A 15416-nucleotide genomic window follows, 5' to 3' on the forward strand; every position below is an offset into this window, starting at 1 on the left:
GCTTGATATTAATGACATACCTGCAATCAATTTCACAGATATCTTACACAGCAGGAACACCTCCAGTTTCCTTCACATGGCTAGGGTACACAGATTGTGACGTTCTCATTTCTTTGGTATTCAGCGATGTGCTCTTAATGCTACACACTGCCTCAGCCACCATAGCTAATGAGTGTCATGAGGAGCCGGATGGGCAAAGGCAGATGATTGGTACGATGAAGGGTATTCCTCATCAGCAGGGCAATTAACAGCCGACATTAGACTGAGCTGAGAGCAGTGATGGAGTCTGGAACCTGTCCGACATCTCAGTTTATCAAACCGAGAGGCAGAGATGTGCTTAGTTTGAGCCATCACCCTGTCTGCAGATTGATTAAGGTGAAAAAAAATCCCCTTCTTAGGTATTTGACATTGATAAATTAAGTTGAGGGGCCGAGAAGTAGCTAAGACCAAGTATGTTTATAGTTTGGTGAAGCATGTAGATTTTGTTTAGGAATGTGTTCCTTGGGGCTTTGTTTAGACATCTTTGAAGTCAATGATGAAGAGTTTCCTTTGTGCTAAATGTCCCTGCTTCGAGCCTTTTCTTAACTAGCTGGTGATGTTAGTTTTGGAGTCATGACTTAGGCAACAGAGAAGGTTGGGTTTTAACGTTAGTAGGGATATTTTATCCAGTATTCAGAAGCACAAACATATATGCTCATATAGTACTATAAATATTTTCTCCTCCAGAACTTTTCTACCACAGTAACTGAAATGTAAAATGTCTGATATTTTGCTGAAATTCCCATTGTAAGAAAAATCTAATAATGTTCTTCTAATAGATGGTGATTTGGTTTTTTTATGATGTCATGATATAAAAAGGAAGTCATAAAATTAGCAAAACACTGGCTTCAGTTCAGAATTCAAAAACATTTGACTAATTTCCTTATTTGCACATCACAAATTTGCCTAAAACAATTACACAGTACCCACTCATCAGTGGAAAACAACCAAACAAACATATCCACTACTGATCAGCTGTTCATGCCTGGAATTAGTTTTTATTTATATAGTAAATATGTTTGTCTACTACCTTCTATACACTGAATAAAAATATCCAAAAAGTGCACTGGAGTTTGGTGTATGTACAGTTTGTCTTTGTGTGTGTTTAAAGGCATTTTGATTTTATCTAAGGCGTACACACAATCTGCAATGGTTTATGTCAGTAAATGCATAGAGTATGAATGAAGCTCATGCAGTGTCCTTACACTTTTAACTGTTAATTTATTTATAAGGTATGTTGTATGCAAGTTTTGCACTTAGGTTGGTTCTATTTGATATTTATGTTCTATCAAGTCACAATTTAATCCTTAGAAAATTGTTAAGCAGTCTGTTTGTTTGCTAAGAACATGTCTTTAGCCTTCAAACCCAAATTTATACACGTAGTAAAGCTAATAGTGTTTTGAATTGTTGCTCTGATAAACATTGCTGTTCAAAAAGTTGAATAAGTATAATTATATCTATAGTTCCCATATCCCCTGGGGAGAAATAGCACACTGTTAAATGGGTCGAGTGTAAGTTTGTCTTATTTGAGAGATTGCATCAACCTATTGTTCAAGGAAGCTGAGCTATCGGGAGCTTACTGAGCAGTTGATGCTTGACTGCTCTGCTTCTGAAAAGAGTTTGATACTGATCTTGAAATAGAGAAACTGGGTGCTGTGTAAAGATTCACACTGTTTTGTAACTGTTTTCAACTTGTAAGTGAGAAATACATTTTCGCACCACATATGGAGATTAGCATGTTTTGCTGTGCAATGAAGATACATGATACATCTCGGATGTCACTTATTTCACCACAGTTATAAAGTGTATGTTCATGTTGTTCTAAGAAAGACGTAAGGTAGTAAAAGTCCTCTAGGGAGTGAAGCAGGGGAATGTGCAAATGGGAAAACACTGCTTCTGTTAATGAGAAAAGGTATTGTGATGATGTTTCCTGAGAATATACAGTACATTCATTTGTGATGTTATTTTTGCTCTCTTAACAGTGTTTGTTCCATTTACGTTATAAAAAAAAAGTGTTCTTGGATACACTACACTGGATTAATGGTGATGATGACAAACTATAATAAGCACCGGCTGTATCTCATCACAATCTGCCAGTGATATTCTGTTTTAATGCCCTTCCTCTTGTTCACACCATATTTCTTTGGCTCCCAGGCTGCATGTGAGCTGCTGATATGAGGGGCGGGTGGTGTTGACTGGACGGTAGCACAATCGTACATTTGTTTGTATCTCCTCTCCACCACGTGATCAGAGAACATTGACAAATATGTCTGAAGTTAGTCAGCCCACACTGTCAGATCCTGGATCCTGGATTAAATTCCACTCGTTTTCTTACTGTGGTTTTTCCAGTAGTTCGTCTTCATAGACAACCCGTCAGCCAATAATGCCAAACCTAAATGCCAGTACACAGCAGTATTGACAGGTGTGAATTGTTTCATGGCTGATGTTCGTTCGTGCTCAGCACTGGCGCTGGTGAGTGGCACGTGCCAGGCGAATTATCGTACTGCTTGGCATGCAGGTGACAGATGGGCTGTAATTAATGAGAACCTGTTAAACAGTGATATGTTATCCCACACGGTAATTAGAAAACAGCAGCATGGAGCCAGGCGGAGTAATTAGTCCGTCATGACCGGGGCTCTCAGGAGTCAACCTTCCTAAAGGAGATTTTAGCCCGACAGGGACTACTAACATACATTATGCTTATTTGGATAGTTAAATAATATAACAATGTATTATATAGCTTTAATTGTAACACTTTACAATAGATCTTTGGAAGAACTTGAAGAAGAAAAAAGTGAGGGATGGAGTTACCACCTTTACAATGGCACACACTGTATAAAGATCATATTTAATCTTCAAAACCCAACTTTTAAAACTGTGTTGAGAGGTTTTTGAGTACTAAAAGTGTATGTGTGTGTGTGTGTGTAAATTAAACCTATTTTTATTACCTATTAGTATTAGCATTATTATTATTATTATTATTATTTTTAAACTTTTTTAAATGTTGTAAACATTACCATTCAAATGTTTTGGGTAAAGTAAAAACATTTAAATTGTGAAATATTATTACAGTTTAAAATATCTGTTTTCTATTATAATCATTTCTATTATAATTTCAAGATTCTATGATGATTCTTTTGTCACTTTATAAACGTTTTCACTGTCCCTTTTGATCAGTTTAATGCATCATAGCTGAATAATAGTATTAATTTCTTTAAAAAATAAATTACTGACCCCAAACATTTGAACTTTAGTACTTATAATATGTGTTGAATTTAACATTAAAAAATGTTAACAATTGTTAATTGCAAAGTGGATGCAGATTTCATGTTTATACAGTTGAAGAAAGTTGCTGCTAAAACAAAAGCCCAGACAACCTACAGAAAGCCCGTGAACCAATTGGAGAAGACAGCATGTTGCAATTAAAGTTCAAGATTGAGTTTGAGTCGCAGTAGTAGATTTAGAGCACAGCAACTGCATTTGTCTTTTGATATTGCTCACTGCAAACTATAAAGCATTTGCTGAAAGGGACCATTTCCCTCCTCTGTATTACCAGCAGAATAAATTAGACATAGACAGGAATCATGTGTTTCATTGGCTACGCTCAGCTTGCATTGAAAGGACAGCTGAAGAGTGGCCCATTAAGCTTTTCCTTATCACTCGTGTTCTGAATAACATCTTTTCAATTTTTGCTTCACAAAATCTGACTCATTATTGCCTGCATTTTAACCTGGTCCTCCGCCGTCATTTGTGCTGTAATCTGTTTTCTCTCTGTAAAGTGATGGAGATGTCATCTCTCTGCCTGAAGCTCAGGTTTGACTTCAGGTTTGTCATCCTGCACAAGAAAAACAATCTGACATGAATGCTGCTGTCAGTGATTAATTATGAAAATTATGCTCTGTTCAAATCACATTTTAATCAAGTTGTCTTTGAGTCATAGATTAATTTCCTCTTTCCTCTCTGCGAAGGACCTTTCAGTGTTCTTTGGTGCACAAGACAGTACACTATCTAGTTCAGTCATTCAGCTGCAGTGGATCACCACAGTCATCTCTACACTGTCCGCACTTTATTAAGTATGGAGGAATTCAAGCATGAGGTTTCCTGTGCACCTGAGCCAAGGACCCTCGCAGTCCCAGGATGCTTGTGAACCTCCTCGTATATCAGCCTCTTAATCTTCCAGTTTGGTAGACTGAAAAACACTTATCACATTCATATCTCCCAGCGTCCCTCACACCGGTCCTCCCACATATCGTAAGTGTCAATCTGTGTCTGTGTGATAAAGTTGAAATGACTGTCCAACTTTCACTTTCAGCTCTTATCACTCTCTCTTTGCTGAAATGTCTGGTGTTGCAAGGTTAATGTCCCGTCAGGTAGAGGGTCTCATTAGTAAATCACTGTGTTGTGGAGGTAAGGCCACTGTTGATATACGGCTCAGTGTCCTAGCCTGTATTCTATCCTGGTTGGACCTGACAGTTTTAACTTTGATTTAAAGCAGCCAGAATGTTTAACGTATTTCATCCTTTAGGACTGAAATCCCAGAAGTGTCAGCTAAGAAATAAAGAGAATTGATTTTAATAGCGAGCTGGGGGAGAGGAGCCAGAAGTCCTGGTTCTGCCACTGGTGCAAAAAGAGAAAAAATGACCATGCTTGAGATCTATAAAGCTGCACGGTGCCACATTGATAGGATGAGGGGTGGGGGAATTACGCAAAGATTGGTTTCTATAGCTGACCATATGTCACTGGACATGTTTCAGCATGGTCTGCCTAGAAATTGTGGGAGGGGTAGTATTTCAACACCCAGTGAAAAACAGCCCAGTGCTCTGAAGTGGGCTTGTGTCATTCATTTATTCATGTGAGCTGTTGGGGCTGCCTCTCACAGTGATTTAATTATTAGTCACATCTGTTCCTTTCACTTTCCCAATGGATGAATAGATTGGATCAATCACATTCGATCTTTCCTGTCCTATGTTAAGTCCCATAAACCACAATTGGATTATTTTTGGTCTGATAAAACTAAACACACTCGGGGAAAGATAATCCTGTTCTGCACAATGGCTACGTTTGAAAAACCAAGACATTGTAAAATGTCTTACAAATAAACTAGATTGCAAGATTAAAAACCACATGGTCTAAACGTCTGACAAGACCATGTTAAAGAGTGTGAGAGAGAGATCTTCTAGTGTACATGGAAAACCTGAAAAATATAAAGGAATTTTAAGTTGCGAAAAAGTAGAACAGTAAAATCTAAAAGTTATGAAAAATTCTATAGTGTATCTCTGTTTGTAGTTGTGCTCAACTCTAGCATGAATCAATATATTATTGCTATTTTGTGGACATGATATAGTAAGTGCTCTATACTGTTATTTTTATTTTTTATTAAATGTAAACTTATTTAGAACGGATGCATAACATTTTTCAAACGTGAAGAGTAGGGACAGCTGTTTCAGACAAAAGACAATTATAAAAGATTTATATTTCAAATAAATACTGTTAATGTTGAATGCTGAAAAAATATTAGCATTCATGGACTATTGTTGACCAAAATATGTTGGAACCCTTTATGTGGAATCCTTCTGCAAAGCCTGTTTAATGAGATGAAAAACTGCATCCTACTGTTTTTTTGGTTTATTAGTAGTCTTAATATACCACCATAACCTCTGAAACCGACAGCCTGTTCCATTCCTTTCTCCACAGATAACTTTCTTCATGCTGTTGTCTGCTGTGTGTGTGATGCTGAACCTCGCAGGAGCCATCCTCTCCTGTCAGAATGCCCAGTTGGTCAACTCTCTGGAGGACTGTCAGCTGGTGAGAGAGTCATGTCCTCAAACACATCTGTGAAATCACTTCTTTGTTGTAAAGGAAACCTTAAAAAGATTCTGTCCAAAATAGCTTAGTGGAAATAGCTGAGTCATAAACCTGTCTTTTTATCATCCACTCAAAACTAGCCTGTCACCAAAGAATCAATCCATTGAGCAATTATAGCTCCCAAGAGCATCATTCATTAACACAATGCCCTTGTCAAGATCTCAGTAAAATTAGCTTAAAAACACCAGTTTCTAAGGCAGAGAGAATGAGAATGTCTGCTGGGACCCATTTTTTTATTCAGTTCAATTCAAGCTTATTTGTATAACGTTTTTAACGATACAAATTGTTGCACAGCAGCTTTACAGAAAATTAAGTTTCTACAATGTATTTAGTAGTAGCTTGTCAGTGGTGACTATATCATATACTATATCACCAATCTATATAATTGATGTACATATTATGGCAGAAATGTATGGTAAAATTCAGTTAATGACGTAATCAAACAGACGATGAAGACTATCAATGATTATATGTTGCAATCAAACTTGTAACCAAATTTGGTAGTTTCTCTTGCTTCAGAGTTGGCATCATCTGAGGTCCTCTGAGGTGCGTCATCTCTTCTTAGATGTTCAGTATCTCCAGACTGAACCTTGTGTAATTCCTCCCGTGACAGAAACAGAGAAAAAAATAGAGACATGATTAGCATAGCTGCTGATCCAACCAAGCAGGCTCATGCCTATAACAGTAGTTTGGTGGAGTAGACTCATTTAGACCGATATAATCATTAGGTTTTAGCCAGGTTTCAGTCAAGCAGAGTACATCAAAACTATTTCATTTACAATAACTGCTCTGAGTGCAAATGATCTAATGTTTAGAAGCCCAAACTTTAAAAATGTCCTTTTTTTTTTTTTTTTGCATTAAATGCATTAAATGTATATTTTGATCTCACTGTTCAGAGAACACTCTCTTTATAGATTGAACAGTGCAAGTACTTCTAGTTTTTTTATTGAAGTGGGTAGAACAAAAGCTATCATAGCAGTTATTTGAGAAGTAGCTTACTAGTCATATGGAGCGTAGCGTCCTGGATTTGTTGTCCGTGAGAAGTTCTGCTCCAACTCTGATGGGGTGCAGGCCATCATCACGAAAAAACCCTAGCCTACTTTACCTTCAGCTAACGTAGTACAGATGAACGATGGAGTCTCCAACGATCACAGCGATACATTCAGTCTCGTGGGGTGGTTCTGGATGGAGATCTCGAAGAACAGAGGTGACGGAGGGGGAGAGGTCATCGCCCGGGTCCTGGCTCCCAGGGTCTGTGGTGTCCTTGCACCGAAGTGAAGGACATTTGGGAAGATCATGGCCTGTACAGACAAGCACATGGACTAGAGGTGTTGGGAGTGTTAGCAGCGCACTGTATACTTACCCCAGTCTTGTGAGCATCAGCCTGGTATTTTTTCAGCACGGCTCTCTCTTCTTCTACACGGCCTCCAGCTCGAGCTGCATTAAATGCAGTCAAATGCACTCAAAGGTACACAAGATCACTTTGCCTTCGCTAGAGAGGAACAAATTCTTGTGATGCTGTTAAAAATATGAAAATACATAATGAATGCATCATGCACTCTGTGGTACAATTGTCAATATGAAAGATCTAAATTAAAGCTAAATCTACAGTAGACCTAAATATGAAATCTAAAAAGCCAAGTTCTCAAATTCTAAAAATTGTTTCATGGCAAATCATAATACCTCTAAATTGTTGTTTTTGATACTGAAGGATATCCTCAATGAATGCCACAGTATGCTCGTGTGCTGCCCATTGTGTTCTTTGAATGAAGGTTTATAAAGGAGATTAATACAACAGTCAGTCTTTGTTGTGCTTTCTATTGAGTTTGATTTATCTGCTCTACAGTGGGTCCAGTGCTAGCCTTGCGCAGCACAACAGCTCAGCACGGCTTCCCCCATTTCCGTTATCCTGAACTGGACACCCTTCTTCAGCTCTAAGACCATTTATCTGCCTGGTGTGAAAGCAATAAATAACTAAATGATCAGATGAGTTGTACTATTCAGAATTAGTGTCAAATGAGCATAAATGATACATATAATGCAGTTTTTTTTTTACCTTTTTTTAATAAAAAGCAGCACTAAATCCACCTTATCTGAAACAGTGGAGTTTAGCTGAAAATCTTAGGGTTATTAATTATTCAGCATCCATATCTCTGCGTACATTAATCACCAATAAATTCTTATTTGTTTGTTTCAAACACAATTAAATGCATGACCGGTTTTCAGTTTATGGATGGCTGCTTCTATTTAGCTTCATTCTAGTATCAGTGATGTATGTTTGTAGCTTGCATTTTCAACACAAGCTTCTGTTTTAACATACATGCAATAAAAATGAATTTAGCTGTTTTTTATTTGTAGCATTTCAACTGAACATATTCAAGCATTCAGGTTTTGTTGTAGACTTTTTTATGACATCAGTGTATTTATTAAAACACTAAAATCCAGCTTGATGGTAAACCTATTTTATATTTTGTATTGAGTGATTCAATGGTGAGTTAATGTCCATTCAGTTCAGTGGTAAATAGAAACTAAAAAATTACTGTCTTGTGTAGTGGGCAGTCTGTCAGAAGAACACACTTTGACAAAAAAAAAAAAAAAAATAGAAATATTTCTAAATAATGATGAGATGTTTTTGAGATTAATGCAAAGTGAAAGTGTTGATGGCTTTGAAATGTGACCTGAAAATGCTTTAACGCTTCATCTTAAAAAAGATTGAGCACAAACAACATTATGTGGCTCGAGCTACTGTGAAGAGCGCACTGTGGTTGATGTAAAATCATACATTCATAAAATCAAATATAAATGATCACACTTTTTATCTTAATGTAATGAAAAGAAGCTTAAATTGTGACTTTCTGGCATGTGAAATACGTGGGAAACTATCCAATTTATATCCTAATTATATATGTGTGTATAATGACTATTTTCTTTTCTTTTTTTTCTTTTATTTTCTTTACTTGCAAGCTGAAGCAAATGGTTATTAGATATCACCAGGCATTTGAGGCTTCATTCAATCTACAGTGGGGAATTTTGTGTCAAAAGATACTTATTAAAAATACAAATAGGAATTAATAGCATGGCGATCTTTCTATTGTCCTCTCCTTAAACAGGCACTTCATAATCCTCCAGTAATTCTCCATAATTTAACAGAAGCAAAACAGTGTTTTAATCACCTGTCGTCATGGAAACATGACATTGAGAACCCAGTGGCAGTTCTCACCTGGTGCTGTTGTGCAAAAAACAGGTCAGGTAATTATCCTTCCCTTTGTCTACAGGTTAAGACCAGACCTAAAGAGAGACCTCTGTCTCCATCAGTCTCTACTCCACCTAATGTATGGATTAGCATGTTGGATTAAGCATCTCTCCTCTCTGCCTTCTACTGAACGCTCACCTCCTCAGAGACATGATCCTGCCATGACTGAAATATTAACTATGTTATTTCCCCGGATTCAATTAATCCCTGCTTGCAAAGTTCACACATTGCTTTTGTGCAATATCAGTCAAATGGTGACTTAGTTTTAGTTTTAGCACAAAAAGCATTTATAATACTGGGCCACCATGTATGGGCTTTATTAAGATCTTTCTTAACAAACGTCTGAATGGGCTAATGCTGTTAAGTTCAAGAATATGAGCCTTATTAACGTAGAAGCTTTCATTCTCGTCCTTTTTCAATTAAGTTTCCACAAATATGCAGATGCTTTTTGCCGTGAAAAAATTTTGGTAGAAGTGTACACATTGAATTTACTTTGTGTATTTTATAAATATGACCCTGCCTTCTAGCTGCTAGCTACACTTAATATTTGTCATTTGTGATGACTTTTAACTATCAAGTTTAAAAGCAATGCCATCAAGACGCAGGGGAATTTTTGGACATACCTCAAAATTAGTTTTTGTTGACAATTTCTCAAGGGGTAATATGTTTCTGCTTCTTTAAAGCAGACAGGGAACCATATTTTACATCTCCTGAACAAGTGTGATGATTGTAATGCCTTGTGATGGAAGGAAATTAGTGTGTTACAATTGTGCCTGGCCTGCCCTGTTTGCATGTTTGTTTTTACCTTGAGCAGTCACATAATTTATTTTCCATTTTATGCAGAAATAAACATTTCACTTGAATGAAGCTGAAACCAGTTTGTTTCTGTCCTTCTGCAGATCAAATTTGACAGTGACGGTGTGTGTGTGTGCTGTGAGCTCGAGCACCTGAGATCCACCTGTAATAATCTGGGAGATACGCTTAAACTCAACCCGCTGAGGGACTGCAACACCATACGTCTCCGTCTGAAGGTATCATAGTGTGTGTGTGTGTGTGTGTGTGTGTGTGTACATGTAGGTGTCTGTAACATCCTGCTATCTGTATCTTTTAACAAAATAAATGAGATTATGAGGTTTGGAACTGATTTCAGTACATCATCAAAAAGTCCAGTTAACTTTCTTTACATTCTTTAATAGCCTCTTCTATCAATTTGATATTCCAGTTTTAAGATATTTTTTTAATAATTCTTATTAGACTTATTTTTCTAATTTGCCTCAGTTAATGAATATTTGATTAGACAAGTAAATAAGAACAATTAAATACATTAGGCATGTAAAGTAAATTGTCATTATCTTAGAATTTTGATGATACACAATGTTTTTGATAGTATTAGATGGGAAAGCATGCATGTATTGTTTTGAAAATCTCTAGTCTTATGTAATTAACCAGATTTAAAACTCCCATTATCGATAAAAAGTATTTTAAGCATGAATCAAATGGTAGTGTCACTAGAGAAAACAGTGTAGTACCTTTTAACTATATTTATGTAGACAGCATCTTCTCTCTTATGTACATCAGGGCTGCATTTATTTGCTAAAAATATGGTTTAATATTGTGACACATTATTACAGTTTTAATAAGTGTTTTCCATTTTAACATATTATTATTTTTTTTTGTAATTATTCCTGTAATGGGAAAGCAGAATTTTCAGCAGGCATTACTACAGTCTACAGTCACGTGATTCTTCAGAAATCATTCTGATCTGCTAATTTGGCGCTCAAGGAGCATTTCTTATTAACATCAATGTTGAAAACATTTGTGCTGATTAATATTCAGGAAAACTTTATGAATAGAATATTCCAAAGAACAGTATTTATTTGAAATAGAAATGGTTTGTAATATTATTCATGTCTTTACTGTTACAATTGATCATTTTAATAAAGTAAAATATTTTCTGTCTGACACCAGGTGTTTGAACGGTAGTGTACGATGTATATTATTAAAGGGATACTCCACCAAAAAAATTAAAATGTTGTCATTAATCACTTACCCCCATGTCGTTCCAAACCCGTAAAGGCTTTGTTCATCTTCGGAACACTATATTTAAGAATATTTAAGATATTTTGGATGAAAACCAGGACGCTTGTAACCATCCCATAGACAGCCAAGTAAGTTCCAGGAAAGTATGAAAAGATGTCATCAGAATAGTCCATCTTCCATCAGTAGTTCAACCGTAATGTTATGAAGCGACAAGAATACTTTTTGTAAGCGAAGAAAACTAAAAAAAAAAAACTACTTCATTCAAAAACAAAATTTGTCAGCAGTCTCCTCTGTGTCTCTCCACATCACAAACAGCCTGTTTCTATAAAAACATGGACTTAGTGTCCATGACGTCACCCATAGGTTTTCAAAGAGCATTTTTAAAGCCAAAATGGGCGGAGGCAGCCGTCAACATCTTGGCAGCGTGTCACCGAGCGTCACTCCTGGATAATTTAAAATGGGAAAAAAAGGTGGGAGCTGGTTGCTGAAACCACGGCCACCTAGCTTGACGGCGGTGACAGCAGTGGCAATCCACCTTAATTATGCATAACTTTAAGGCTTAATATAATTTAAACATATGAGTTATAAAAAAAATTCACCCCTCTCACAGTTGTCATGAAGGGTAAAATTTGCTATATAGACCAAAATAAAGAGAGAGAGCGGGAGGTTGCCACTTGGTTTCTACGTGTATTTATGCTTTGATTTGAAAGAAAACAGTGCATCCTTGTGGCACAGCTGACAGAGAAGAGCATACGCAGCATACAGTGATATGGAGAGACACAAGAGGAGACTGTTGACAGTAACTGTTGTATAAAGTCAATTAATTTTATTCGCTTACAAAACATATTCTCGTCGCTTCATAACGTTACGGTTGAACCAGTGTTGGCGAATGGACTATTCTGATGATAATTTTCGTACTTTTGTGGACCTTGACAGTGTTATTTACTGGGAAGTCTATGGGACAATCTCAAGCCTCCCGGTTATCATCCAAAATATCTTAAATTGTGAAGTTTTTACGGGTTTGGAATGACTTGGGGGTAAGTGATTAATGGCAATTTTCTTTTTGGGGTGGAGTATCCCTTTAAGGATTGTATACACAATTCTGAGTAAGAGAGAGTAGAAATTGAATGGATTGCAATGTGAAGTAATAACTGTGGAGCAATAAGGGATATTAGTATTGAGTGCTGTAATCTGTGTTTATAGTAAAAATGGTTCAGACCCAGGTAGGGCTAATGTAGAACTACAAGAGATCTTGAGACCTCAATCTTTTCTGGCACCATTATACCTGTAGGCAAGCACTTAACCCCAAGTCACTCCAAGGGTATTGTCCCTGCAGGAATGGCACTGTAAGTCACATTGGAGGAAAAGTACCTGCTATATGATGAGTAAGTTGTCAGTGTTATGAACATTGTAGTGTTCCTTTAATGAATTAATGTGGGTCACTTTGCAATCCTACTTTTTTTGATGCTATGCTTATTTCTTGGATTGTGTTATTCTTCTAGTGTATATGGTTTTGATTTGTACTATCGTTCTGCTATTTGGCTTTAAATGTTGTTTTTGAGCACCAATTTTCACATTATACTTTTGAGGAATACATTTGTAAAATACCACAAATATAGCCTGGAGAAGTTTTTTTTCTATTTTTAGCTTTGCTCTCATACACATTTGCTCCAGGGATTTCTCCATTTTCAAACTATTTTTCGTTTGAATTTTAGAGAGTATTTGAACCATTTAGCAGAGCAAGAATTACACGCTATTTCCGAAAACGTCTGCCTTATTGGACACGTCTCTTCATGTTGCACTGTGGGTCTCTCTCTAATATGCAGATGAGACTCAGTCATCATTAGTTATGCATCTCCAATTAGGACTCGCCGCTGGTTCTCTTTCCAGTGTCTAAGCAATTCACTCATGCTATCCATGATCTCGGCACATTTGGCAGCTTTTGATAATGTGAGGCTTCCACAAATTTTCTTGTACAAAGGAATTGCCACTCTTTATGAAATCAAGACAAATACTTTCTTGTAAACACTTGCTTATAAATGCTTCTTTACATGTTTTCATCATTTCAAACTTAGAAAAACACACAGTAAATCTTCTTTCTCTGTACAGACTTTGTATTTGTGAGCCTTTGTGTGTTTGTGACATCGGAAATGTAATGTCTCAGTTCAGATGATTTGTATTTTATTAAGTGTGCTGATTACTTCTACAGTTGAAATTACAGTGAAACTAGCTTTACCTTTCTGAGAATAAAAAATAACTGGTTAAACACAATAACTGTGTTATTTTAGTATGATTTCCATTTCCATTTATGAAAACCATTTTTAATAGTTTTAGTTTTAATTAACAATAACAACAGTGGACTATATAAATGAATTCCCTCAGCCAGTCTTACAGAAGACAGCTGAAATATAAAAGTATCAAACATAAAAAGAGAGGCAACCCCCTTAATATTTGAATGTTGATGATTTATTTGATATCAGTAGCACTTACTCCGAGTCAGATGGAGTTATAAAGCATCAATAAGATTTACATTTTAATGCTCTTATTGATGTCTGAAGGTTTTATGTCTTTTCATGGCAATTTAGGTCAACTGAGATGCCTATAAAGACCATAGGTACAATTAATGCTATGACTCATTGGCATATCATATCATGTGGCTCCCTCATTGTAAGGGCCATTATATCCCATAATGACACACTCGTTTTCCTTCAGGACTCATTTGAGGTATAATACCTTAAGGCATATGTCAGTACTATCATGTCAGTTGTCAGCACAGCAACCACTCAGATAACTGGTTTAGACCCTCATAAACATTAAGTGAATACAAAAAAATACTTCCATGTCCCATCAGCTTTAAGAACTGAATTAATGTATTATCAGAATGAAGGTGGTAAGTTACAGGCATGCTCTTTCATGACTGCTTTTATTCTGCATGTCGTCAGGGAGACAAGTGTTAGCACTGCTTGCTCAAAATGAGAAAAGCAGCTGTTTCTCAGTGGTGCTGACCTAGTGCCTCTGTTAGATTTACTGGAACACAATCACATGGATAGTTCAGCATCCTGCTAGATTTAGTACAGTCATAACATTAGATGTTGTCTAGGAGGTACATAGGCATTGTCTTGGTCTGTTTGATCGCCACATTTCACCACTACTGTTGAATCCACAGCACGACAACAGAAATCATATTTTACAACAGTGCGAGTTTAATGTCTGAATAAAATATGGTGAGATAAAAACACTGTATATTGCAAAATTAAGGCTAGAAAACATCTCTCGCAAGCTGCATACAAAAACAAATGAACGGACATAACAAATGTAGTTCAATTGATGAGCAAATGACTCTCCATTTAATTAATTTTACAAGACTTTGAATAAGTCTGATAAATCTTTCACTTTAATATACTCATTGAATCAGTCAGAGTGAATCAACATCTGCACGTATCATTACTTTATCATTACTGATGTCTGTTTTGAAATGAAGCAGGTTTTGTGTACTGGTGTAGTGTGTCATTAAACATTGTTTTTAAAATGAATAATATATTGAAATATTTAAATATTTAAAATATTTTAAAAATGTATATAACATTTTTAAATTAAACCTTAAAAATAAAAAAATAAATTCATTAGTCTCTTCTTTCCAGAGCTTCTTTGTGAGCATTTGTATAAACACATCCTCTGCCCCCAAAGAGCATGTCTTGGCCTTTTCCAGGGGTTAGATGATTGTACAGTCATGTAGAAGTGGTTAGGCCTGTCCAGTCCTCTTAGGATGGGCTCCTTTCACCTAAAGGGCTTGTGCACATTTAAGAATTCAGCATTTTTCTTAAGGACATCACTGGGTCACATACACTCCATCTTGTCACAACGAGAGATCAGACAGTGCTCTGATAGCAGGTGTGTGTGATGGGCTGTCGTATATACTGAATGTAATTAACATTTTTATGGAGACAGATCTACCACCCAGCTCAGTCTGGTTGAATTTCGAACAGTGCCAGTGACTTTCTTTGGTTTTTCTTCCAGTGATCTCTTTCTTCTAATCACTCACTATTTACACTGGATACATACTGGATTCTGAAATAGCACATTTCTGTCATTGCCTTCCCCATTTGCTCCTGTTTACATTAATGTGTAATGCTATATGGTATGTGTTATGGTTTTATATTCTTTATCTTTTACTCTATACCTGAGTTTTTTGAAATACTTCTTGCAATTCCTTGTGGAC

General features: G+C 36.4%; 1 protein-coding gene across 2 annotated transcripts in view; it reads left to right on the forward strand.

The window, feature by feature from the left end:
* Positions 1–15416, forward strand: part of LOC113051537 (protein FAM189A1-like) — a 94897-nt gene that overhangs the window by 65165 nt on the left and 14316 nt on the right. For both annotated transcript variants that reach the window (XM_026215384.1, XM_026215385.1), the window contains exons 3-4: positions 5734–5844; positions 10057–10188. In XM_026215384.1, coding sequence (XP_026071169.1) covers positions 5734–5844; positions 10057–10188 — 243 coding nt within the window. The remainder of the gene's footprint in view (positions 1–5733; positions 5845–10056; positions 10189–15416) is intronic.

Source organism: Carassius auratus, chromosome 32 (genome assembly GCF_003368295.1).
Source record: "Carassius auratus strain Wakin chromosome 32, ASM336829v1, whole genome shotgun sequence".
Lineage (NCBI taxonomy): Eukaryota > Metazoa > Chordata > Actinopteri > Cypriniformes > Cyprinidae > Carassius > Carassius auratus.